At 43.0% G+C, this 23,488-nt stretch overlaps 2 protein-coding genes across 3 annotated transcripts in view; both read left to right on the forward strand.

The window, feature by feature from the left end:
- frem1b (Fras1 related extracellular matrix 1b) overlaps positions 1–13,496 on the forward strand; it is a 47,117-nt gene extending 33,621 nt beyond the window's left edge. The window contains exons 26-35 of the mRNA XM_080011236.1: positions 3,619–3,820; positions 3,979–4,123; positions 4,209–4,338; positions 5,087–5,159; positions 5,275–5,424; positions 10,315–10,622; positions 11,806–11,931; positions 12,162–12,280; positions 12,482–12,564; positions 12,900–13,496. Of these exons, the coding sequence (XP_079867362.1) occupies positions 3,619–3,820; positions 3,979–4,123; positions 4,209–4,338; positions 5,087–5,159; positions 5,275–5,424; positions 10,315–10,622; positions 11,806–11,931; positions 12,162–12,280; positions 12,482–12,564; positions 12,900–13,090 (1,527 nt within the window). The 3' untranslated portion in view covers positions 13,091–13,496. The remainder of the gene's footprint in view (positions 1–3,618; positions 3,821–3,978; positions 4,124–4,208; positions 4,339–5,086; positions 5,160–5,274; positions 5,425–10,314; positions 10,623–11,805; positions 11,932–12,161; positions 12,281–12,481; positions 12,565–12,899) is intronic.
- A 1,604-nt stretch (positions 13,497–15,100) lies between these two features.
- On the forward strand, positions 15,101–23,197 carry atpaf1 (ATP synthase mitochondrial F1 complex assembly factor 1). 2 transcript variants are annotated; one of them, XM_080014500.1, is made up of 10 exons: positions 15,101–15,303; positions 16,887–16,992; positions 17,899–17,961; positions 18,130–18,192; positions 19,947–19,997; positions 20,310–20,357; positions 20,516–20,611; positions 21,344–21,448; positions 21,620–21,776; positions 21,816–23,197. In XM_080014500.1, exons 1-10 carry the CDS (start codon positions 15,107–15,109, stop codon positions 21,827–21,829), a joined length of 900 nt encoding a protein of 299 aa, XP_079870626.1. In that variant the 5' UTR covers positions 15,101–15,106; the 3' UTR covers positions 21,830–23,197. The 2 variants fall into 2 exon arrangements, with proteins under 2 accessions (XP_079870626.1, XP_079870625.1); XM_080014499.1 differs by having other exon boundaries at positions 21,620–23,197.
- Positions 23,198–23,488: the final 291 nt, after the last annotated feature.

Consider the following 23,488-nt stretch of genomic DNA (forward strand, 5'->3'; position numbering starts at 1 on the left):
AGCTGACCCTCGTTAACTGATCATTAACCGTTATCCGACAATATTAAAATATAAGGGCACTGTCCCATGAAAAAAAAAGAATTACAGCCTTTTTTTATTGGACTTAATAAATTATAATTATAAAATATAGCTGCAGGCAGCAATACATGGGGTCCAGTTTAGTCGTGTTGTGTGCGTTTTTCAGTTTCCCGGGTTCTCTGAAACGCAGCACGATTTGACAAGTTTACTTGAATGCAGCATGGCCTCCCCCCGGTGTGTCTTTTCCTGGTTGCTCGTCTCACGGGACAACCACTATGCAGCCCACACAGTGCAACCCTCCTGTCTTTAAAACAACAGTCCATGTTTGCCTGTTTACCAGAACTTCACATTGTTATAACTCACCTCGTCTGTGGAAATAGAGCTGCACTCTCAGTGACGGGTGGCTGTTTGGTGCCGTGTCGGGCATGTCATTTATTTTTTGAGTTTTTTACATGGATTACATTTTCAGTAAGCTACGTTTCCATGAAATATGAAAAATGTTGTGGTATTTCTGTACTTAATTACCATTGCATGGCCTCTATTTTTCCGATGCCTCACTGGATCTTGAACGCATCAGTCAGTCGCACATTTCAGTGTTTTCAAGGGAAGACCTGACAAATTTTTAAGGATTTGTTTTTATAATTTTTTAATTCATCCGGCAAAGTTCTACTGACATCTACCAGGTAAGAAGCTATATAAATATACACGTAAATCGATAGGTTGGTAACATATAAAACTTAAAGAGTTTAGTCTACACTGCACACTGGACACGGTCCGACTGGAACCTCTCAATCGGAATCCGTACATTTATAGTAAATAATATGATGACGTCATAAAGTGTCTCACTGTAAATCTCATCTCGTTCATTTTAGAACAAGAAGTGTCAGTTAACCAAGACCAACTGAATATTTCGGGTAAAATTTGTTTCGGCTTTTCACTAATATCTCCTCAGTATGTGGATTAATATGGATGAAATTTAAACCACGAGATCTTTGTAACATACCGGTTCAAACGACACCTGAACTTTGCTCGTAGCTTATGCCGAAGTATGTGTTCCAGATAGTTTTAGCCGGGTTGGACATATTTGGGCGTCAGATGTACTGGCTCATCTGTGTTAAAATCGCTCAAAGTTTGGTGGGTTTTTCGCTAATATCTGCTCCATATGTGGATCGATATGTATGAAACGTCAACCATGAGGTCTTTGTGACAGTGCGGTTCAAACAAGACGTAAACCGTGTATGTGTGTTATGGTGAAGTTGGTGTTCCAGATAGTTTTAGGCTTCAAAATTCCACAATTTCTTTCTCGAACAATAACAATGAGGGGCTGCCGAACAATAGCAATATGGTTCCAGCCCTGCACGCTGGACCCCTAACAATGGGAATCATAAATATATTTTTACACACAAACACAGCTCTTGTACGCCCATTATGCAATATGATCCAACTGCACAGCCGGAGAGTCGTGGAGCCATTGAATTCCTCCAAATAAAACAACTAAAAACAGTATGTGTTTAGTTGTTTGATAGAATAGTTGCATTGAAAGACCGAATCCGATTTGACTGACAAAATTCTGAGTCAGGTACACAGCCCTAGAAATAATAAATAATAATCGGACACACACACAAAACAAATCCCCCATATAATTAATGGACTCTCCCTCCAAGTGAGCGGACTCAGCGGAGCAACTGGAAAGTTTCTCCAGAAGTCCTTGAACATAGGATGGAAGACAGTCAACGATGATAACTAAACAGAGATTATTGTGTTTATATTTCATATCTTCCTGTAACTTTCACGAGCAAAAAATGAAATACAATAATATATATATATATATATATATATATATATATATATTATTACATTATTTGCGGTGATGACGGTAATGAGCTCAACCCTGCGATAATGTCAGGTTACTGCAGTATTGCCATAATTGCCACAGTCTTAGTTGCACGTCTCGCTCTCATGAGTATTTAAGAGATAGATTGTATAGCCTATTTTTCTTTTACTTTGCAACAAACATTTTTTTATTACTATTTTTTTAACTGTTTGACTGACAGTATTAATTGGTCAAAATTCTTAGTCAGTTAACGGTTAAACGGTTAATTATTAATATCCCTACTTTAAGTACATTTAACAGCAAGTACTTATCTACTTTTTTCACTGAAGCAGATGTTTAAATGTAGTGCTTTCACTTCTACTACAGCCATTTTGTGTCAGGGTATTTGTACTTTAACTTTGATAAATGCACAAATACTTCTTCCACCACTGCACCACTGCATACATTATACATAAGTATACATGCATAAACTGGCACACTCGCACACACACAAACTACCAAGAGTTGCACAACACAGAATAATCAACCCAAATTAAGGCATCAGTCTTTTTAAATTCAAACACTTCACTGACGAAAGGAAAGAACTTCAACCAAAACAGGACAAGAAAGTGTGTGTGTGTGTGTGTGTGTGTGTGTGTGTGTGTGTGTGTGTGTGTGTGTGTGTGTGTGTGTGTGTGTGTGTGTGTGTGTGTGTGTGTGTGTGTGTGTGTGTGTGTGTGTGTGTGTGTGTGTGTGTGTATTATATATGAAACAAACCTCAGCTTGCTAGACCGTACTGGCCCTCAGGATTAGATAGAACCACAGAACTGGGGCCAGAGCACGTGGTACTGAGCTCAGGACAAAATACTAAGAAATAACATGTTTACACTCTTCTGTCTTATGGAATAATAATAATAATAATAATAATAATAATAATAATAATAATATCAGAAACCCGAATCAGAAACAATTTTTTCTGCCAGGAACATTAACATAAATTAGGAATTTGTACTGGTGAGATTTGGTGCATTACACTGCAGACCATTAGCAGTAAAAAAAACAGTGAAGAATAAAAATAATAAAAAGATAAATATTATTCAAAAGTGAAGTAAATTTAAATGTATCTTTATTTATTTATTTAATTGTCAAATATATACAAATAGCCGAGGAAAATACAGAAAACCAAAAAACAGAAATAGTCAGATTTATAAAGATATACAAGATATACATTATATAATTCAGTGATGATGGACACAGGTGCATCTTTGGGGAACTCTGCAGACAGATAATAGACTGATTATAGATGTAATCAGAGCACCATCCAGTGGCGATCAGCAGGAACTTCATTTGAAACTGCCCTCATTTTCGTCTTATTCACGTTAGTGGTGGAATAAGTACTCAGAGCTTTAACTTAACTATAAGTATAAATCCACTTACAAAAAATACTGTAGTAAAAGTGAAAGTGCCACATTGCTAATTCCACATTGAGTTAGGTGTGGCTGTTCAAACCACACCATCCCCACACCACATATATATGTAAGAATTGTTAGAAATATAACAGAGTAAAAAGTACAGATATTTGCTTTAAAATGTAGTGGAGTAAAACTCAAAAGTTTTTGAAATTGAATGTTTAAGTAAGTACAGACACTTGAGTACCATAAGAAGTACTTGTACTTTGTTACTTTCCACCGGTATAGTCTGCTGCAGTGCTGAGCACAGCATTTTAAAATACACCTCTGTTAGAAATGAGAAATTTCATGTTTTGTGTCCACCTCCACCCCCTTCAGGTGGAGCATGTGGACCGCAGCCCCCCCAGTCTGTCCAACAAGGGGCGTCCCAGCACGGTGCAGGACCTGGGGGGTGGGCGACAGGGAATCTTCATCACCTCCACACACCTCCATGCCACTGACCCCGACAGCCCCGACCTGGACTTGGATTTCATCATCACCACACCACCCCACTTCGGCTCCCTGGAGAACACTCTCACTGGTAGGAAGACAGGCTAGCAGGCAAACAGGCAGGCAGACAGACAGGCAGGCAGGCAGGTAGACAGTCTGACAGAGAGACAGGCAGACAAGACGAGACAGGTAGACAGGCAGGGAGGCAGACAGACATGGCGACAGACCACTCCCCGTGTGTGCCCCCAGGGGGGTACATCCGAGGTCGTTTCACCCAGAGGGACGTGGACCGCAGGGCCGTGCTCTTCCTGCTTCCTGTGGACGTGGATGTCACAGCCGACAGCTTCCAGTTCACAATCAGTGACCCTGCTGGGAACACCGCCCTGCCAGAGAGGTACCAGCTACACCTAGCTACACACTGACCACACCCAACAACATCTAACTACACCCAACTTCAGCCAATTGTTTATGTGTTTCAGCCTGGAGCTGAGCTGGTCTCGGGTTCAGCTCTCCGTCAGTTGTTACAGAGTGTGTGAGAGCGCTGGGTCGCTGCAGGTTCAGGTGGAGCGCTCTGGGACCAGTGAGGACCCAGCCTATGTCGCCATCCAGGTGGGATTTCCAAACCAGAGGTGGAGAGGATTTTATCTCCTCTTGGCGAGGTCCGTGCAGGCGGCGCTATAACCTCGGCAATCATTTGTAACATAGACAGTTATTGAAATGTGGCTGATAAGGTTCAAATTTGTCCAGTAAAATAAATTATTTTCGGACACGAGACCGAGTTTTACAACAGTTGTGTAAAAGGGCTATTGCACTCAGAAACTGTCGGGCGCAAGGTTCCAAATACCAAAAGTTGCTGTTCAAGCACTATGCAGCTCAAACTTGTTTAAAGCAACTCAAATTTAAGTGCCTGAGAACGTGTCTCTTGCTAGTGTTGTAATTTTTTTTTTTTGTATGTTTGTGCAATATGATAAGTACTCGTGTTGTTAGTGCATTTTGTCTAAATAACAACTTTAAAGTAGTAAATATGAGGTTTACACAAGGTTCACACTCCCACACTCACATGCCTAATTGGTGGTCCAGCAGCTGAAAGCAGAAGAAGATTGATGGTTGAAGAGACTGCAGCCATTCATGATAGATTTTATATGTAGCTTGAATTTACCAGACTGCAGTGTGTCTCACTGTTGCCCTCCTCTGGTTGCCTGCTAAACTACTTAGGTATGGCATTTTGATACTGGTTTTATAGCTGGTATGATGGGAAACATAGCTGAAGTGCGTCTGTGGAGGAGGGAGCTCTGCACGTCTGGTCGTGACAGGAAGTGCTGTTTTGCCGGTGTTAATTGTACTTCCTGTCTTGCAGGTGAAGGAGGGAACTGCCAAAGTGGGGAGAGACTTTACACACAGTACAGCGACGCTAATTCAGTTCGATCCAGGTCACCACGCTGATACTTTACTGCAAAATACTGTATATGACTGGAATCTACTGTACTCTTCTGCATTCCACCGCACACTCTCCTGCTCATCTGTTCTGATGAGGTTCTTTTCCAGGTGTCAACGTGAAAACCTGGAGTGTGTATCTGGAAGACGATGGACTGGAGGAGAACCACGAGACGTTCTCTGTGACGCTGAGGAACCCGGTTAACGCAGTTCTGGGCCAGAGGATCTCCGCCACTGTGGAGATCATCGACCCCCGAGGAGGTAATGTACAAACTACTCATACTGGAAGTGCTTCTGGTAGTCCAGTTTAGTCTCATCAGGTCATTGCCAAAATGTGACTCATTAAAAAAAAAAAGTCAACATTTCGACAAATTGATTATTTCTATGTAGGTATTAGGACAATCAGCTCAGAAACTGATGATGAACCCATGCCAACAACTTGTTTAACATTAAACCCCTAAACTGGAAGATTTATTGCAGAAAGAAGAAGAGAGCAGGAATGTGATTTTTCCGGATTAAACACATTTTCCGACCTGAAAATGTGAGCTACGTGAATCATGGAAATCCATTTTTTTTTTCGCTATTGGTATTTCGCATTTTTTTTATCGCCATTGCTTCCTATATAGGAATATCGAAAATAATATATTTTTTAATCAGATACCATCCTCTGATGAATATCTCCTTGAAACGCCACGGTGAAACGGGCTTGTTGGGCTTGTAGCCACTGCATTGTATCCACTGCTCATTCACAACATGTCGTAAAACTGAAAATTATTTATTTTAATGGACAAATTTGAACCTAATGGGTCACGTAACAGTCTATGTTACAATGGCAAATATAATGTACACCTAGGTTACAGCGGCCCTTGCACGGACCTCACCGCTTCAGCAAGCACTCAGTCCACGGTTCCCCTAAAGCGTCTCTTTGCTAGGCTCCGGGAAAACCCGTGGGGAGAGAGGGCGCGGGGATTGGCCCCCTGCTACCGGTGTAGGTGCCAGATGTGCCTGGCCCGGCGGATCGGGTCACATGCATGAGTCAGAGGGTGAAACAAACGCTGTGGCGTAATGAAAGTGAGGGCCGGTGTGCGCCGGCTGAGGTGCAGGTGCCGGGCGCACAACTGAAAGAAAATATTTAAATATCCAATATTTTTCACGTTTTTTTTGATTATATACAGATGCGAATACTTCCATGACGTAAAGGCTGTCCTCACTGCCATCTCGCTAGCTGAGCTACACATGCGTATAGACGCGGTAGGCAAGTAGCAACGAAAAGCCAATCAATTTGGACGATCTAAAGCTGACCTTTCACCTCTAGCCAATCACGTTTGCCGCTATAAAAAGAAGCCCCGCCACCTACCTCCAGTGTAGGTTGCACATATAAACACTCTGTATATTTTCCTGCTTTTATGTACTTTGCCAATCATGCAAAACTCTCATGCCTGAAAGAGGGACAAGGGAGTCTCCTCTACCTCCACTCTACTCTGCCTCTACACTGTTGAGGGTTGTTTTTGTTGTTGTTTAGTCAATATATTGACATAAATATATAAAATTTCATTATATAAGTCATTGATACATGATCCAATATAAAATGTGTATTCCAATATTTTATATTTATCTGGGGGATTTCTCATAGACGTCAGAATGCGACATTGGGTTTGGGACTATGATTAGGTATTCACACGACGGGATTGAGTAAACATGAACACACAGGATGTGAAGTTAAGTCCCTGGTGCTGATCAGTAAGCTTCACCATGGAGCTTCCTCCCCAGCTTCTCCTCCAGCCGCTGACTCCACCTTTCAACTGTTTCAGACCAATCGTTTAGAGCTGATCTCAGAGACCTCAACCTCAAATACCAAGTTCTTAAAGACATGACGTAGCTGATTTGTCTACAAACCCTCTCACCTCCATCTCTACTGGTCTAATGTGTGCCTTGCTTCAGCGACTGAAGCTGTGTACTTTCACCTCCTCCTCTCAAAGGCTTGAGGATGTAATGCCTCAAACAGAACTGTCAACGCAGTGAAATACGCTGTTTACTCCCTCTGCGAATACAGAACCATCTGTGGAACCTGGTGGTGCTTGCCAACATCTGCCAACAATTTCCAGTCTCTTCCCCAAGTTTACAATGCTACAATTACGAGCCTACGCTGTGATATTCTATCTCTCCAGTCCAAAGCCAGTTGCTCTATTTGATTTGCTAACAGGGCTCAATTAACTTCCACACTCTGTCATGTGTAGCTTTCAGCTACACATGACAAACACTTGATCATTACACTGTGTCAGGTTTTATCCTACAACCTGACAAGGTGTGCTTCAACCTGCATCCTCACCCACTGATTGAGGTTTTGTGGACTTGGAGGCACATTACCGCAGAACAACTGCAACTGGTCTCTCTCCAGCAAATCTTCCTCTCTGCGTGGTTCCAGTTCATGCATTGACCTTGTTCTGCTGAAAATGTCCTTGCTCTCCAAGACACACACTCTTGGAGCCATTTAAATATGATTTCTAGAAATATATAATTGCGTTTGTTATTCATGCACTTACCTATTCCGCACACCAGGTGTCACTGTACACCCCATACACTCCCTCACTCAGTGTATTAATGATATTAATGCATGGATGTCAAATAACTTTTTACAACTGAACAAAGACAAAACAGAAATACTCATCTTTTGTGCAAAGGCTCAAAGACAGAAAAATGCAGCTCATCTTAGTTCTCTGTCACTGGAGAGCAAGAATTAAGCCAAAGATCTGGGTGTAATCATAGACGGCGATCTGAATTTTAAGAGCCATATAAATCAATTTACAAAATCAGCCTTCTACCATCTAAAAAACATTTCAAAATTAAGAGGCTTCCTGTCAAAAGCAGACTCCGAAAAATTAATCCATGCATTTATAACGACTAGATTGCACTTCTGTAATGGCCTATTCACCAGCCTCCCGAAATCAGCTGTGCAGCGACTACAGTTAATCCAAAATGCGGCTGCACGCGTTCTCACTGGGACAAAAAAGTTTGAACACATCACAGCTGTTCTTAGATCTCTACATTGGCTCCCTGTCAAAACTAGAAAACAAAATTGGCTACTTGTATATAAAGCTATAAATGGCCTTGCACCTCAGTATATAAAATAAATGCTAATTATGCACAAACCAGCAAGAACTCTCAGGTCCACAGGCAGTGGTAACCATCCCTCATACCAACTCTAAAGCAGGAGAAGCTGCCCTCTATCTATGCCCCAAGTAAATGGAACACCCTACCGAGGGACCTGAGCACCACTGACCCCACACTGAACACTTTTAAAAGCAGGTTAAAAACCTTGCTGTTCGCTACAGTCTATGACTGACTGACTGACATCTGTCTGTCTGTCTGCCTGTCTGTCGGTCTGTCGGTCTGTCTGTCTGTGTTACTGGTGCTGGTGCTGTGGCTGCTGCTAACCTTATACCTAAACGTAACCCTTGCTTATCTTATGGCTAAAATTAAGCATCTCTAACCCTATACCCTAACTTAAACACCTCTAACCTTATACCTCAACTTAACCGTCTCTAACCTGAGTGACTCCTCCGGTTCCGGTAGAGCTACCACTTCCGGTGATGTCTTTGCGTGTGCGTTGCTGTTGTCTTTTTTGCTGTTGTTTTTTGTTGCTGCTGCTGGAGTTGATAATCATCTCAAACATTATACCTAAACATAACAATCCCTAAACTTATACCTAACCTTAACTATCTCGAACCCTATACCCTAATTTAAATATGTCTATATACCTCAACTCAACATCTCTAACATCTCTAACCTGAGTGACTTTTTCGGTTCTGGTGAGAGCTACCACTTCCGGTTCCGGTGAGGTATTTGCATGTGCGTTGCTGTTGATTTTGCTGTTGTTGCTGCTGGTGTTGATGTTGCTGCTATTTCTGTTCCTGTGGTTGTGATATTACAGTTAGAGGATCATGAGATGGGTGTGTTTTCGGAGAGAGATAGTCAAAAGGATCTCACTCCGAGGTCTGATTTAAAACTTGACCCGTAACTTAGGGACACTTATTGAAGGATCGTGACTGGATTAAGATGAGATGGTGTTCACAGTTGAAATTAACGTTTCCCGTGAGGGCTACCACTTCTGGTTCCGGTAACGTCTTTGCTGTGCTTTACTTCGTTGAGATGAGATGGTACACACTGTTGACTCAATACAGATGAGGAGATTTCTGGTTCAGATGAGAGCTACCACTTCCGGTCCCGGTAACGTCTTCGCTTGTGCGCTGTTACTGTTTTTGTTGCTGCTGTTGTCTGCTGCTGGTATTGTCACTGCTGGTGTTGTCGTTGCTGCTGCTGCTGGTGCTGTTGTTGGTGTCTCTAACCTCATACCTTAACTGGTGTTGTCGTTGCTGCTGCTAACCTTATACCTTAACTTAACTCTCGCTTACCTTATACCTCAACTTAACGTAACCTTATACCTCGGCTTCCATCTCGAGCCTGAGTGACCTTTCCGGTTCCGGTGAGAGCTACCACTTCCGGTTCCGGTGACGTCTTTGCGTGTACGTTGCTGCTGCTGTTGTTGTTGCTGCTGGTGTCGATGTTGCTGCTGCTGTTGTTGCTGTTTCTGTGGCTGTTGTTGCTGCTGTTGTTGTTTTCTGTTGCTGTTGCTGCCACTGTGGTTGGAGTCGCTTTTATTGTTGTTTTTGTTGTCTTTGTTGTTGCTATTGTTTCAGGGGCATTCTTTTGTAATGACCGGCTGACAACAACTTTCTCTCTTTCTTTTTTGTATTTCTTTGTAAAGCACATTGTGTGGCCCTGGTATGAAATGCGCTCTATAAATTCACAGTCAAGTCAAGTGTGACTTGACTTGACTTGACTGTGGCCTTGGTCATGCTCAGAAGTAGTAACTATCTAATGATGGAAAGTAAAGCAGTAGAAGGACTTTATTACTGTACTTTAGTACATTTTTTATGTTGCAGTTAACACAGTTGCAGTAATTTAGTCTTTAAAAATATCAAAATGTATATATATCAAAATCAGGGACTGGATTCATTAAACTGTTCATCAGTGACTCATCAGCTCGATATCCTTCTAAATGACTATGACTTTCTGGTACCGTTTTATAATTTGGTTATCATCTGGAGGATTTTTGGTTTGAAGTAAATCACTTGATGCTGCCCCCCACAGGGAGGTGTGACGCGGAGGACCTCAAGGTGACAGAGGGGGAGACACACCCCCCTACCCCCCGCACCCAGGAAGAGGAGGACGCTCTGGTCACCGACATCGATGCAGAGCTTATCTGGGAGGATGGCCAGCATCACCCCCCCAGGGGAGACGTGCCCCACCGCCACCTCAACTACGCAGAGGGGGAGCCCCAGGACCAGCCGGCGCCCAGGCACACTGGGGTCCACTCCTACCTCCCCTCCCGGGAGCTGGGGCCACTGCCACCTAAGAGAGGTGGAGGCAGGGGCGGAGCAGGGGGTCTACCGAGCAGGGTAGGTGTCCACGCTGCACAGAGAGATGAATTATCACTGTGTCTCTGCTCTAGTTAGGGAGATAACATTGAAACTAGGATACAATCAGTCATTATTGGACATTCTCCAATGGTGCTAAAGGCCCTCAATGAAATAAAGGTGAAGTTTAACTAGTCATCATTTTGTTTTGGACCCACCTGGAACCTCTGGGGGCCCCCGGACACCATGTTGGGAACACTGTTCTCGTAGGTAGTTTCCCCAGTTTCATTAGATCAAACTAGATGGATATCTAAAGAAGTTATTTCAGGTAAAGGGGATAAAGATTAGCCAACCTGACCAACATTTCTATCCTACCACAGCTCCCACGGTTTTGCACACACATACATAAACATACTTGTCAAACAATAGATTTGTGTAGGTGTAGTGTAGTGTAGTAGTAGTAGTGTAGTGTTCCAGTGATGTACTGCTCCAGTGTTCAATGTTGTATTGTTCCAGTGTTGTAGTGTTCAATGTTGTATTGTTCCAGTGTTCCAGTGTTGTAGTGTTCCAGTGTTGAATTGTTCCAGGGTTGTATTGTTCCAGCATTGCAGTGTTACAGTGTTGTCGTGTTGCAATGTTCCATTATTGTAGTGTCGTGGTGTTCTAGTGTTGTAGTGTTCATTGTTGTAGGTGTTCCAATGTTATGGTGTTCCAGTGTTGTAGTGTTCAGCTTTTTGGTGTTGCAGTGTTCCAGTGTTCCAATGTTGTAGTGTTACATGTTGTAATGTTGTAGTGTTTCAGTGTTGTAGTGTTATAGTGTTGTAATGTTGTAGTGTTCGACTATTGCAGTGTTGTAGTGTTCCAGTATTGTGGTGTTCCAGGGTTGTAGTGGTGTGGTGTTAGTGTTGTAATGTTACAGCATTGTAGTGTTAAAGTGTTGTGTTTGTGGTGAAACAAACCTTTCATAAGTACACTTCAAGCTCTGTAAAGCTGCTTGCATGTGTTGCGTCCTGAAATGTGTCACTGGATTGCTCCTCTTCCACACCCTGATGGAGATAGGTGTCTTACCTTCCCAGGAATGCAGGTCTGGTTTGTGTGACTGGTCCTGTGTGCAGTGTGTAGTATGTGTGTAGTGTGTAGTGTGTGTGTGTGTGTGTGTGTGTGTGTGTGTGTGTGTGTGTGTGTGTGTGTGTGTGTGTACTTACGTAGGGTGTGTTTCTCACAGTTCCACAGTTTGTCTTCTCTGCGTCTGGAGGAGACCTGGTTCCTCCACAGTGCCCAACCCCAGGAGCTAAGGGTGCTGATGGACCCCCCCCAAACCAAGACCCCCCGCCATGCACGCCAGCACAAGGTACACACACACACACACACATCACAGATATACAGATAAAAAAGGATCAATAAATACAACAATGCAGAGTTCTGTGTTAAGACTTTCCCTCCGCAAAACATTTTACAGATAAATGTATAATTTGTATTTGATTTAATCTGTTTTTACATGTTTTTATCACCTGAACAAATGGTTGATTGACATGTGGATGGCTTTGGATTTGGTCCTGGAGTAAACACCTGTTTCTGCAGACACTGACGTCAGGGGGCAGCAGGTGTCCTGTGGGCTGGACTGCTTCGAGGGGACAGTGCCACCTCCTGGGTGGAGGACCAGCAACTTGGGGCAGCGCCCAGCGCAGCTGCTCCCTGCTGTACGAGCGCGCACACACACACACACACGCACACACACACTCAAACCAGTTTGAACCGGATCATTGGAACCCGTAATACAGGATGACATAATCCTTCAAATTGCTTCTCAATGTGCCTCCACTTAGAAAGACCATCATTTTGAATTCCATTTCCATCTGAATAGTGCCAGGTGTTAAAAACAAAACGCTTGTTGTGTTTAGCTCCGGCAGCCTGACCAGCGTGCACTCAAGCAGACACATGCAATGGCTCTGGAGGTTCGCAGGAAGGAAGCCATTTTGGATTGGTAAGATGTTTGGTTTTCTGAAAGAATGGATGGATAAAAAGATGTACGGATGGATAGATAGATAGATAGATAGATAGATAGATAGATAGATAGATAGATAGATAGATAGATAGATAGATAGATAGATAGATCGATGAATGGATGGATGGATGGATAGATATAGATAGAGATAGATAGATAGATAGATAGATGATAGATGGATAGATAGATGGATAGATAGATAGATAGATAGATAGATAGATAGATAGATAGATAGATAAACAGAGAGACAAGCAGACGGATAGAGAGAGAGACAGACAGACAGATGGATGATCAGAGGTCCTGTGCTGTTGCAGGTCTGTCTGGCGGGGCGGGGCTGTGGGCATGGCTGGACGGCAGCCCGCTGACCTTCTCCAGACTGCAGAGTGGGGTGGAGCCTCCCGACGGAGCCTCCTGTGTTCTGGTGCGAAGCCCTTGGATCTGGAGCACCACCCGCTGCTCCGCCCAGTCCCAGGAGCGCTACATCTGCTCCACGCCCACCGCCTGACCACCAGGGGGCACCCTGTTCTGATAAAGAGAGCTGCACACGGTGCGATCTGGTTTGGAGCCGACGTGTCATTTCACAGAGTCCAGGTTTAAAAGACCAGTCTGGACTGGTCTGGACCAAATTGGGATGGTTGGTGGTTGAATTGGTTTCCACACAGAGCCACGAGCAGCGGTAGGATTATGTTTTTGTATTTGGTTTTAATGAACATGAAGACCGTGAGGGTCAGGTCTATCCCTCACCTGGTCACCAGGGGGAGCTCTCTGGGGAATTAGCTGGTCAGGACTGTATCTTCTTCTGTCGTCTTTTAGCCGTGCCTCTGGAAGCATCTGTATCCTCCCAGTGTCTTGCTGTCATTTGTTAAATTTGCTGCTGTGGTGTGAGTTCCATCAGTAAAGTTTTTTTTAAATAATTTTGCCTCTTGCCTCGTTTCTGCTTCTGGGTTTGATTTTCGGTTGGTTGACTTCAGTTCAGAACGATAAGTTCTGCATTATAATTAAATCATTCTGTGAAAAATACACTGATCAGCCACAACATTAAAGCCACTGACAGGTGAAGTGAATAACATCCAGTTGGCTGTGAATGGAGCAGATTAGACTTCTTGAGAGCGGCAGTTTCTAAAGTGTTGGAAACATGTTTATTAGATTCTAAATGTATATGAGATTCTATGTGTATTTATTATATTATAAATGTTTTTATTGGATTATACGTCTATTTATTGCATTTGAAATGTATTTATTATATTCCATGACACCAAAGTGTTACGCACATCAACCTACAGGTTTTTTTTTTAATTGAACACAATATGTTAGAATATTATTTTCTGCAGCTACATAGTAGGTGCCTCTATATTTTACATCATTATATTATATCAACATATTAGTGGGACTGAACATACCTTCACACAAAAAAGAAATGCACACAAGTACTGAATGCGTGCAATTATTTGATAGAATTGTCTATTGAGTTTGAAATAGATCCGTTTTAATGAAAATGCAATCATTGCAACATTATAAATGAGGCGTTTATGCATTTGGTAATCGATGGCCAGGATGCTTGTCTCTCTGTCTTTATTGATAGCTGCGGCCTTTCCCCTTTTGTTTTCAGTAATAGTGTGTTTAAATATTGTTCCATCACAAATTCTTGCTCTGCGGATCGTCTGTATTGACCCTGCTGCTGTCACTGAACATCTTCATCTGATCCGGATCCACTGAGCCAGACCAGACCCAACCAACATAAACCACGCCGCTTATCGGTTATCGCCGCTTAATTCGAGCGAGATTTCAGTTTTACACCCCGGGTCGGACCGGTCTTCTACGGCCCCCTGGCGGACAGGGGTGTAGCATCGAACCTCTCCCTCTGCCCTGCAAGACCAAATCCAACCGCTGAAATAGTTTGATACGGAGGGAGCAACAGGTGCGTGAAAATACACACATTTTATAATTATTTAACAATTGCTAATACTGTTTGAAACTCAAATATGAAACACTTCATGCACAGTGGTGCTGAGATGGATCATCAATTAAGATTTTCATATATGCATCGCCTTCTTTGGCAGTGTGTGTATAAAAAGCATGAGCGTCAGTTTGTTCCGCCAAGTACACTTTCATATACCTTTCATATTCCTGGTAAGGATCGGTGCGTTTCTACTTCTCTCTCTTTTTGTTTGCATTTTATAACTACAGTTTATTTTCCTACAAAGTGTCTTTAAACTATTATACTATATCATCATTCATCGTAATAGATTTTTTTTTTCTGATGCTGCTCCATGCCTTTGTAGACTCATTGTAGGCTGCTCGTTTGATGACCTGCTATAACTCAATCAATCAATCAATCAATCAATCAATCAATCAATCAATCAATCAATCAATCAATCAATCAATCAACCAATCAACCAAAAATCAATCAATCAATCAACCAATCAATAATAATAATCTGTTGCCTCCACTTCCAGCGGAACGGAAGCGGCGGTCCGTGTTCCTGTCCGGAACCCTCTAAATGTTGCGCCGCAGCGGAAAGATGGCGGCGGCCCTGCTCCAGGTTTGCGGTTTCCACCGCGGCCTGCTGGCGGTTAGGGCGCCCCTCGTCAGGCCCCTGGTCCCGGGTCTGGTCCCGGCGCAGGTCCGGACCTTCTCCCTGACGAGGGACCCAAACCCGGAACTGGAGGAGAACCCGTTTTACAGCAAATACCAGGAGAAGATCAGCAAGCTCCGCAGGTCAGAAAAACACAGGGAACCTGGAGTTGCTGAAGCCTCCTCCTCTAGAGCCTTGGTTATTGAAAGTAGAAACATGCCTCAGAATTAAAGGGTCATTCAAGACATTCAGCTGAGAGAGAGGACGACGAACCGGACAATAACGGGACGAAAACTAAAATGAAGTTTCATTAATTCACAGGGGTTTCAGTGATTATTATAAAAAAAATTTCAATATAAACGTAAGAAAAACTTTTTTTGAGCGCAGTAGAACTTCTCCTTGGAGGGAATGTCTCAGTTTTACGACAGTCTAATGACTATTCGTTTTTAGATGTAAACATTTTCACCCCTAGCACTGACAACTATGCCATTGTTTGACTATCGAGTCTTGCTTTGTAAAGAAACACTTATTTCTCAATAAGTAACTTTTATTAGAATATAAAAAATAACAAAATGAGAATATTTAAATAAACCTAAACAGTTGAGCTTTAGCAAAACTAGACTACAGAATAACAGTAAGTTACTTATTGCACTACTTTTAAGTTACCCATCAAAAAAAGCGTAGAAAAACGGATGCTATTTTTGGGGAATGCTGGTAGTAAAAGGCAATTACTACCTGCAGCTCTGATCAATGTGATATTTTCTCCCAACAAGTATTGTTTGTATTTAATTTACTCCTCTTCCTGCCGCCCGCATTCTCACGGTCTGGTGGCAAATGCCCGGGCCATAAGCCAGTGGTTGGGAACCTCTGAACTAGAGCACATTCCGTGGTGATGGTCAGTTTTATTTCCCACTTTCATCGCCAGACCAGCGGAATCACTGGATATTCTGGTCGGACGCACTTTCTCTTATTCACACAGTGAAACACTGGAGGAGAAGGAGATGCACTCGTGCACCTCCGCCAACGCGGACTTTTCACTATGCAACAAACTGGATTAAGTTATATTTAACTTTATTTATTTTTTTTTTTTTGTGATATTCACATTCTATTAAAATTGTTTCTGCAGCCCAAGTGCCAGGTGGGCGGGTGCAATGTACCTTGAGCGATGCAGCGCAGCCAACCCTTCTGGAGCCGACCACAGCTCTCCAAACTCTGAACCTAAATGTCACGAAAGTCAATTCGGAGCAGGGCGAACAGCGGTCGTCTCCGCGAGGGCCCAGCGCGGCATTTGTTTACAGGGCACATCTTGAACGCCCTAATATGGCGACCATGTCGGACAATATTAGCCCCCAAAATATGGGGAGAGTCGCGAACCTGCTTGTGATTTCGAAATCGAACGCTCATTTAGATCGATTTTCAAACCGGAATCGTGACACCCCTAGTGTGTATGCATTTAAGCTATAAAGTTTTAATATGCTGCATCTTTTACTCCTTCACCTCCAACCAGTGATTTTTTTTTCACTTTAATTAATGACTAGGTCACTTAAAGGTCAATCTTTTCATCGTAATATGAGGCTTGATACGTCTGTAACCTTGATTATGAATCAAAATTACTCACAGATCTCCTCAGTGTTTACATTTCTGTGTAATATGACAACATAACTGGTCCACTGGAACCTGCGGAACCAGTAGAACCAGTGCAACAGGGTTACTGTTTGTGTTCCAGCTCCAAGCCGCAGGAGTTTGTACGGCGAATGGAGCGGCGTCAGGACGTCCAGAAGGAGCCGCTGGGACACTCCACCCAGGAGGAGTTTGTCAAACTGGTGGAGGAGGTAAAGACGCTCCCTTTGTATAGGAAACTGAATACATAACCTTTTTGCACTCAACAGAAGGAAGCAGCTCAATCGCCCAGAAATAAATACGCAAACAGCAACGAGCGGGTTTCGGGCTTCACAAAGCCAGGCCGGGTCACTTCCGCTGCTGTAGTTAAATTCTGTTTAAGGGAGTGAGACCAATCACACACACTTGTTATATCATCAGAATGTATGCTGCATTTCAGTAATTGCGCACTCAAATGTTTGCCATTTGCCCCCCCTTTATCAGATTTGAATGAAATTTGGTACGTACATTCAGGACAGTGCCGATCTCTCCACTGAGATTAATCAGGATTGCTCTAATACAATTTGAGTTGGGGCCTATTTCTCGCTCAACCCCACCTTTGCAAAGATATTTTTGACCGATCTTGCTCATTAATAATAGAATTGTCTCTCAATCCTGCAATGATGTATACCAAATTTGGTGTTGATACAGTTAAAATCCAAAATAAGTCTATTCACATGACTATTTTTCACATTATGCAAATTATCAAAAAAATCCATCATGGTGGACTTTCATGTTCCAAGAGGATTCTTTGTAGACTACATTGAGCTGGACTTGTCAATTTTGAGTCAATCAGTCACGGTGTGAGGGGCTTGGCCTTTCCAAAATTGAGCTTTTGGGCCTTACAGTGCTACTATCTGGCTGATTGGGCTCATGTTTCTTGGGAAGCATTTGTACGTCATTTCCAGTTGGTGGGCCAAGTTTAATGTCTCTAGCTTGTTCCAGTTCACAGCAATATGAGACTCAGCATAAGACAAGAAGAAGAACAATAAAGCGACAAGAAAACAATAGGGTTCTACCCATTCAGGGTTTGAACCCTAAATATGTCTTCAATAGTTCTAACATTTGAACCTTTGCAGATGGAGAACCAGGACAAGACGCCGGGCGGTGACAGAACACACAGAGGGTTCACCAGAGACAAGGTGAGCGAGATGTAGGGGTTTAACTGGGAAGACTGGGATCTGCCCAGTACAACCAGTCAGCTACTAGTGACACACCAGTCTACTGCTTGTGACACTGGGAGCCTCCCAGTACAACCAATCTGCTGCTGGTGGTTCCTCTGTGCAAACTTGCCAACGCTCTCCACCCAGACGCTGGACTCCATCCTCAACCTGGAGCTGATCCAGGACAAGACAGGGGAGGAGGTTGCAGAGGTAGGTCTGGATGAGTGTGAGGTGTGTATATTATTATATTTATTTATTTATTTATTTCCTCAAATATAAACCGGTTGTCAAATAAAAACTGAGCCGGTAATACATGCTTGGGGCGTAGTCGACCCGAACAAATAAGGGCCTGCCCCAAATACCGACCGGGGAAAAGACCTTGGAGGGGCCCGGCTCCCACCTCAGCCGGCTCCCGCCAGCCCTCACTTTCATTGTGGCACGGGGTTTCATGAGACCCTCTGACTCAGTCCTGCGTTAGACTCCTTGGTCCATGTTTCAAGACAGCTGGGGTGGGTAGCTGACATAGCTGCTGACCATTTGCACTGAGTGAACGTGGGCTGGTCCCTGCCCAGAGCAACGCGACTCTGTTGGGGCGCACTGAGGGAAGTCCACCCCAATCAAGTGTTGTGCTGGGGTGAGGGGGCCCCGTCCCTGTCTGTAAGGTACAGCGGGTAACAGAGTCTGCGGCCAATAAATGTACCAGGTATGTTTTTATAGGGTTCAAACTGACACGGTTGTGTTTAAACTTTGATTCATTCATTCTGACCGTGCCCCATTTTATATATTTTTTTTATTTGTCTGAGAACGACTGCATCGGTGGTCGATTAACTAGTGGACTCGTTCTCTGGCATTAAGAAGACACAGACACTCTGGAGTGCGCCAAAGCAGGACGTGATGCTGCGTTCACGGGCACTCGAAAAACTGTCATTCGTGTGGGAAGACCTACCACCCTCATACCTGTGTGCACAGGCCTCCTCTACCCCCGATGAGAGGAGTGAGTTTTTTTCTACTGCCGAAGATGCAGACATCAACTTTTTTTTTTTTTTTTACGTTGTTGCTGCTTCATAACTGTCTGTTAAATATTTTGTATATATTCTAATATTTTAGTTATATTTTGCCATTATTTATTTAAATAGTTTTGGTTTGTTTTTGTTGATCATTCCTTATAAGAGTATTTAGTATTGCCACATGCGCGAGCACCTGATGTCAATTACGCACATTTTAGTATTTTTCAAGCTCATTGTGCGTAATCACCTGAAATGAAATTTCATGACACAATATATGTGACAAATAATCTCTTGAACTCTAAATGAAGGAGAAAAGAAACCTTCCTGTCACAGTTTACTGATTATAGCATTAATGTGCCAACAACAAAGGTTGGCTAGTTTTATTCTTGAAATATATATTTTTTTTTTCTTTCAAAGACAATGGAATCGGAACCGAGATTCCATAAGAACTGGATTCAATAAGCACAATTGGAATCGATAAAATTGAAACGATACCCCACCCTAGGTATGCAAAGTGTTGCGTTTGTACTAACAGCATAATGCAGTAAAAACAATTTAGGGTTAACAAGAGCAGATCAGAAAACAAGTAGGCTTCATACTAAAATATGATCAAATACTTAAAATTAATAATTAAACAGAGGGGAATTGGATATAAGAACCTGCCACTAATATAAACCTGCTTCCTATAAAGGCCCTGCTCACTATTTTAGGAAATACGATAGGTAAATGATGTTATCAAATTATAAATTTTATACATGTCTAAATATTACTGTTAAACTATATTTCTTTTTTTTTTCCCTATCTCTTTTTGACCTACACTGTTCTGTCGGCTTTCTGTTGCTGTAACACCTGAACTTCCTCCTATGGATCAATAGTTTCATCTTCCCGTGACGCTCATCTGCTCGGAGTCTCCAAGAAGAAACCAAACCAATCAAATGTTTTAATTATTCCTCTTAGCTCTGGATGAAGTATTACTCCACCAAGGACACCATCAGCGCGGTGATTCCAGTGAGTTCTGCTCCGCCACCCTTATAGCTTTTCTCTTTTCTATATATTTACATAAAATGAACCGATAAATATTTCACACAAGCGCTAAAACAAATAAATCTGCCCCACTCTGCTTGCCAAAGAAAATACATATAAAATAACAGCAACTTTCTACACTGCGTACTACTTAATAAAATACTGTCTAGTCTCTGTACTTAGTGCAGTACACAGTATTTTGTACTGAGTGAAACCTGTTTTGATCAGGTTATGATAGACTGGTGCTCCCTCTTGTGATGCGTACTGGAACTAAGCTGAGTTTGTGTTTCTCTGCAGACACAGACGTTTGGGCTGATGTTCAGCAGATCCCAGTCCTGCCCCACGGTGAGAAGCACACTCCTCTTGTCTCACTCTCTCTTTCAATTCAAAAAAGGCTTTATTGGCACAGGGAAGCATTTATGTTTGTTTGCATTGCCAAAGAAAATGGAAAACAAATAATAAAAATGACATTAAATTAAAACTCTTTTCTCCTTCTCCTCCAGTTCCTATTTGCTCTCCCTCAGAAGGAGGGCTATGAGTTCTTCCTTGGTCAGTGGGTTGGAAACCAACTGCACTTCACTTCGCTCATCAACATCCAGGTAATGTGCCCACCCCATGCATGCCAGCTTAACCCCACATGCATGGGGTGTTTGGAAATAAATATATTTTTTCAGATGCAGTTTGTTTTCTTAAGCAAAATTTATTGAAGAGAATTTCTTTATATTATAGACTATATTACTCTTTATATTATAGAATATTTTCTATTTTTAAAACACTTAAGTCTTCCATTTTACACATTTAGAAGAAGCATACGGAAGTTTTAGCTGCTTTAAGTTCCATTCGGGCAGTCGAGATGTGATTTAACTTAAACGGTTGCTGCTCGATCAGTTGTACATTATATTTTTTATTTCTTAGAGCAGAATAAAACAGACACTATCAGCAAAACACCGACAGCACCAAACAGCCTTTTTGATTTTTAAAGCACTGATAATTACTAGTGACTGCAGATCAATAGGAACTGATCAGTTTCCAGTTCTTACTGAGGTGAGAATTGATGACGTTAGAACAGTCCACCAGGGGGGCAGTAGAGGGCCTGTCTGGTCTGGGTCTGGTCCTCACCGGCCCGAGTTTAGTTATAACCAGTCCAATTGTGGTCCTAACCGGTCTGGTTCAGGTCCTAACCAGTCGGGGTCTAGTCCTAACCGGTCTGGTCCTTACCGCCCTGGGTCTGGTCCCATTGTGGTCGTACCTGGTCCGGGTCTGGTCCTTACCAGTCCGGTTCTGGTCCTAATTGGTCCGGTTCTGACCCCAACTGGACCGTGTCCTTCCAGACCATGGGGAAGATGGCCCCCTCCCAGCTGGTCCTGTACCATTACACAGAGCTCCAGGACCGGGGAGTGGTCCTGATGATGGCTGAGATGGACCCAACGTTCATTGTGAGTCTTGACCGATCAATAAGCTGAGGCTGTGATCACGTGATTGATGTTAACAATCAAGTGAATGTTTCTCTCTAAGGACATTAAAAATTTGTATTCCTCTATTTCTGTTTCCCTCTCACTTTGGTCATCTATCTCGCTTGTCCCCGCTATTCTCCCTCCCCCCCGAAGTCTGTCCATAAGGCCCAGTGTCTGGCCAACCAGGTGCAGCTCTTCTACGGCTCGCAGCAGCAGCAGCTCCTCCAGCTGGTGGAGACGTTCAACCACCGCCCCTCCCACTTCAGCCACATGGAGCTGATCGCAGCGCTGGAGCAGAGCGGCCTCGGGGGTGGGGAGGGAGGGAGGGATCAGACTCCCTCCCTCTGAGCCACTTCCTGGTAAAGGCTCTGTGTGTCAGAGAAGGAAAGTGTGCAGTCCTGTGGACATTTTGACTTTGTTTAATCCTCAAATCTTACAACAAATTGTGGCTATTGTCACAGTTCCAACACTTTCTTCAGGTTTGAGTTTACATTAAATCCTTTCAAATGTAGAAAAGCTCAGCATACGCTGTGAGCTTCTACATTGAAACAATAAATCAGCGTTTAATGTTCTGAAGTAAAACAAACTCAGATGGAGATTCTGGTAAAATACGGATGGTGCGATTCAAAATCGCGGCTCCCTTCTTGTTTTGGGCAGAGCAGCAGTCTTCATGGCAACGTGAGTCGGGTCCCTCAGCTCTCCACATGGAGGATTTTTCTGGCACCGATCACCATAAAGTGACATCGTTTGTTCCAATCGTTTAGTGTGTTGAAATGAACGAGACAGCGAAAAGCTCCTACCGCTGTGAGACTAGGTCAAACCACTGCTGCAGCTTCTCTCTCGGCCTTAGTACAATCCAATGGGGCAAACATTTAAGACTTAAAAATAACTCTCCTTTTACAAAACTGGAAACTTGCATTGCAGTCACATGTTTTAATGATGTCCTTTATAACAGTATTGTGTTTACTGTACTTCTGGTAATTACCGTGTAACCTTGACTAGAGTAGGGTGAAGTAGGAGGCAGTGCAACTTCCTGTTTCTAGTCTCTTTAGCAAAACAAGCGATTTTGCAGAAGTGCGAAAGAGATTCAATATTCAAGAGGTTATTTGTCACATACATGTGTATGTACGGTCTACATATATGCAACAATCACGATTCTGGGTTCTATAATTGTCTGTTGTATTAAATATACTTTTAAATCCTCCTAAATGAAACTAACCTTAACTTACATTCAGTACTTACTCGACAGAGTTAATAAAGCCTGATTAAAATGCACAGAGTTGTAACTTTTCAGCACAACATATGAAGACATTTGTTCTGCTGTGTTATTGATCCTCGTAAATATTGAGTTTCCATTTTTCTGAAGGTAGATTAATGTTTAAGTTACAATTGTTTGCCCCATTGGACTGCATGGAAGCCCAGTGAGCTGCAGAAGGGTACGTTTCAAAAGGTTGTGCATGAACTGTTAGAACTGATGGAACCAACATGTTGATAAGAACCTGGGTAGAAAATAAAGAAGTGGTCCTTTAACTGCAGCCTGGTCGCTGTGCAGTACACCGTGGAAGGTCGCTGGTTCGATTCCTGTACCGGAAAACGTGGCCAACTGTGTAGTGAAGGAATCAGCTCTGCGCTGTGAATGTAATGATATGAATCAAACGCCTGAGATAAAGTGTTTCAACGTGTTTTATTTAAAATGTCCCGTCTGTTCCAATAAAACCTTTTTAAAATCCTCTTGGAATGTCTGTTTTTGACTGCTTGGCTCTGACATGCGCACTCCGCCTCCTCTGAGTCACTGACATGAAGCGCTGCTCTAGTGATGAAAGGTTCGGCCCATTTTGCAGAGCCGTTCCCGGCGAGTCACTCGGTGCCAAGAGTCGTTCCCGGTGAGCGAGGGAGGACTTCCTGAACGATGAACGACGAGAGTCGCTCTTAGTTGTGAATGGAACTCTCACGGAAATCGTCTTATTCTGTCACAAATTCCAATTTTGGTGTGATGCAGGGTATTTTCGCACACGAATTTAA

Source organism: Zeus faber (assembly GCF_960531495.2).
Source record: "Zeus faber genome assembly, chromosome: 1".
Classification (NCBI taxonomy): domain Eukaryota; kingdom Metazoa; phylum Chordata; class Actinopteri; order Zeiformes; family Zeidae; genus Zeus; species Zeus faber.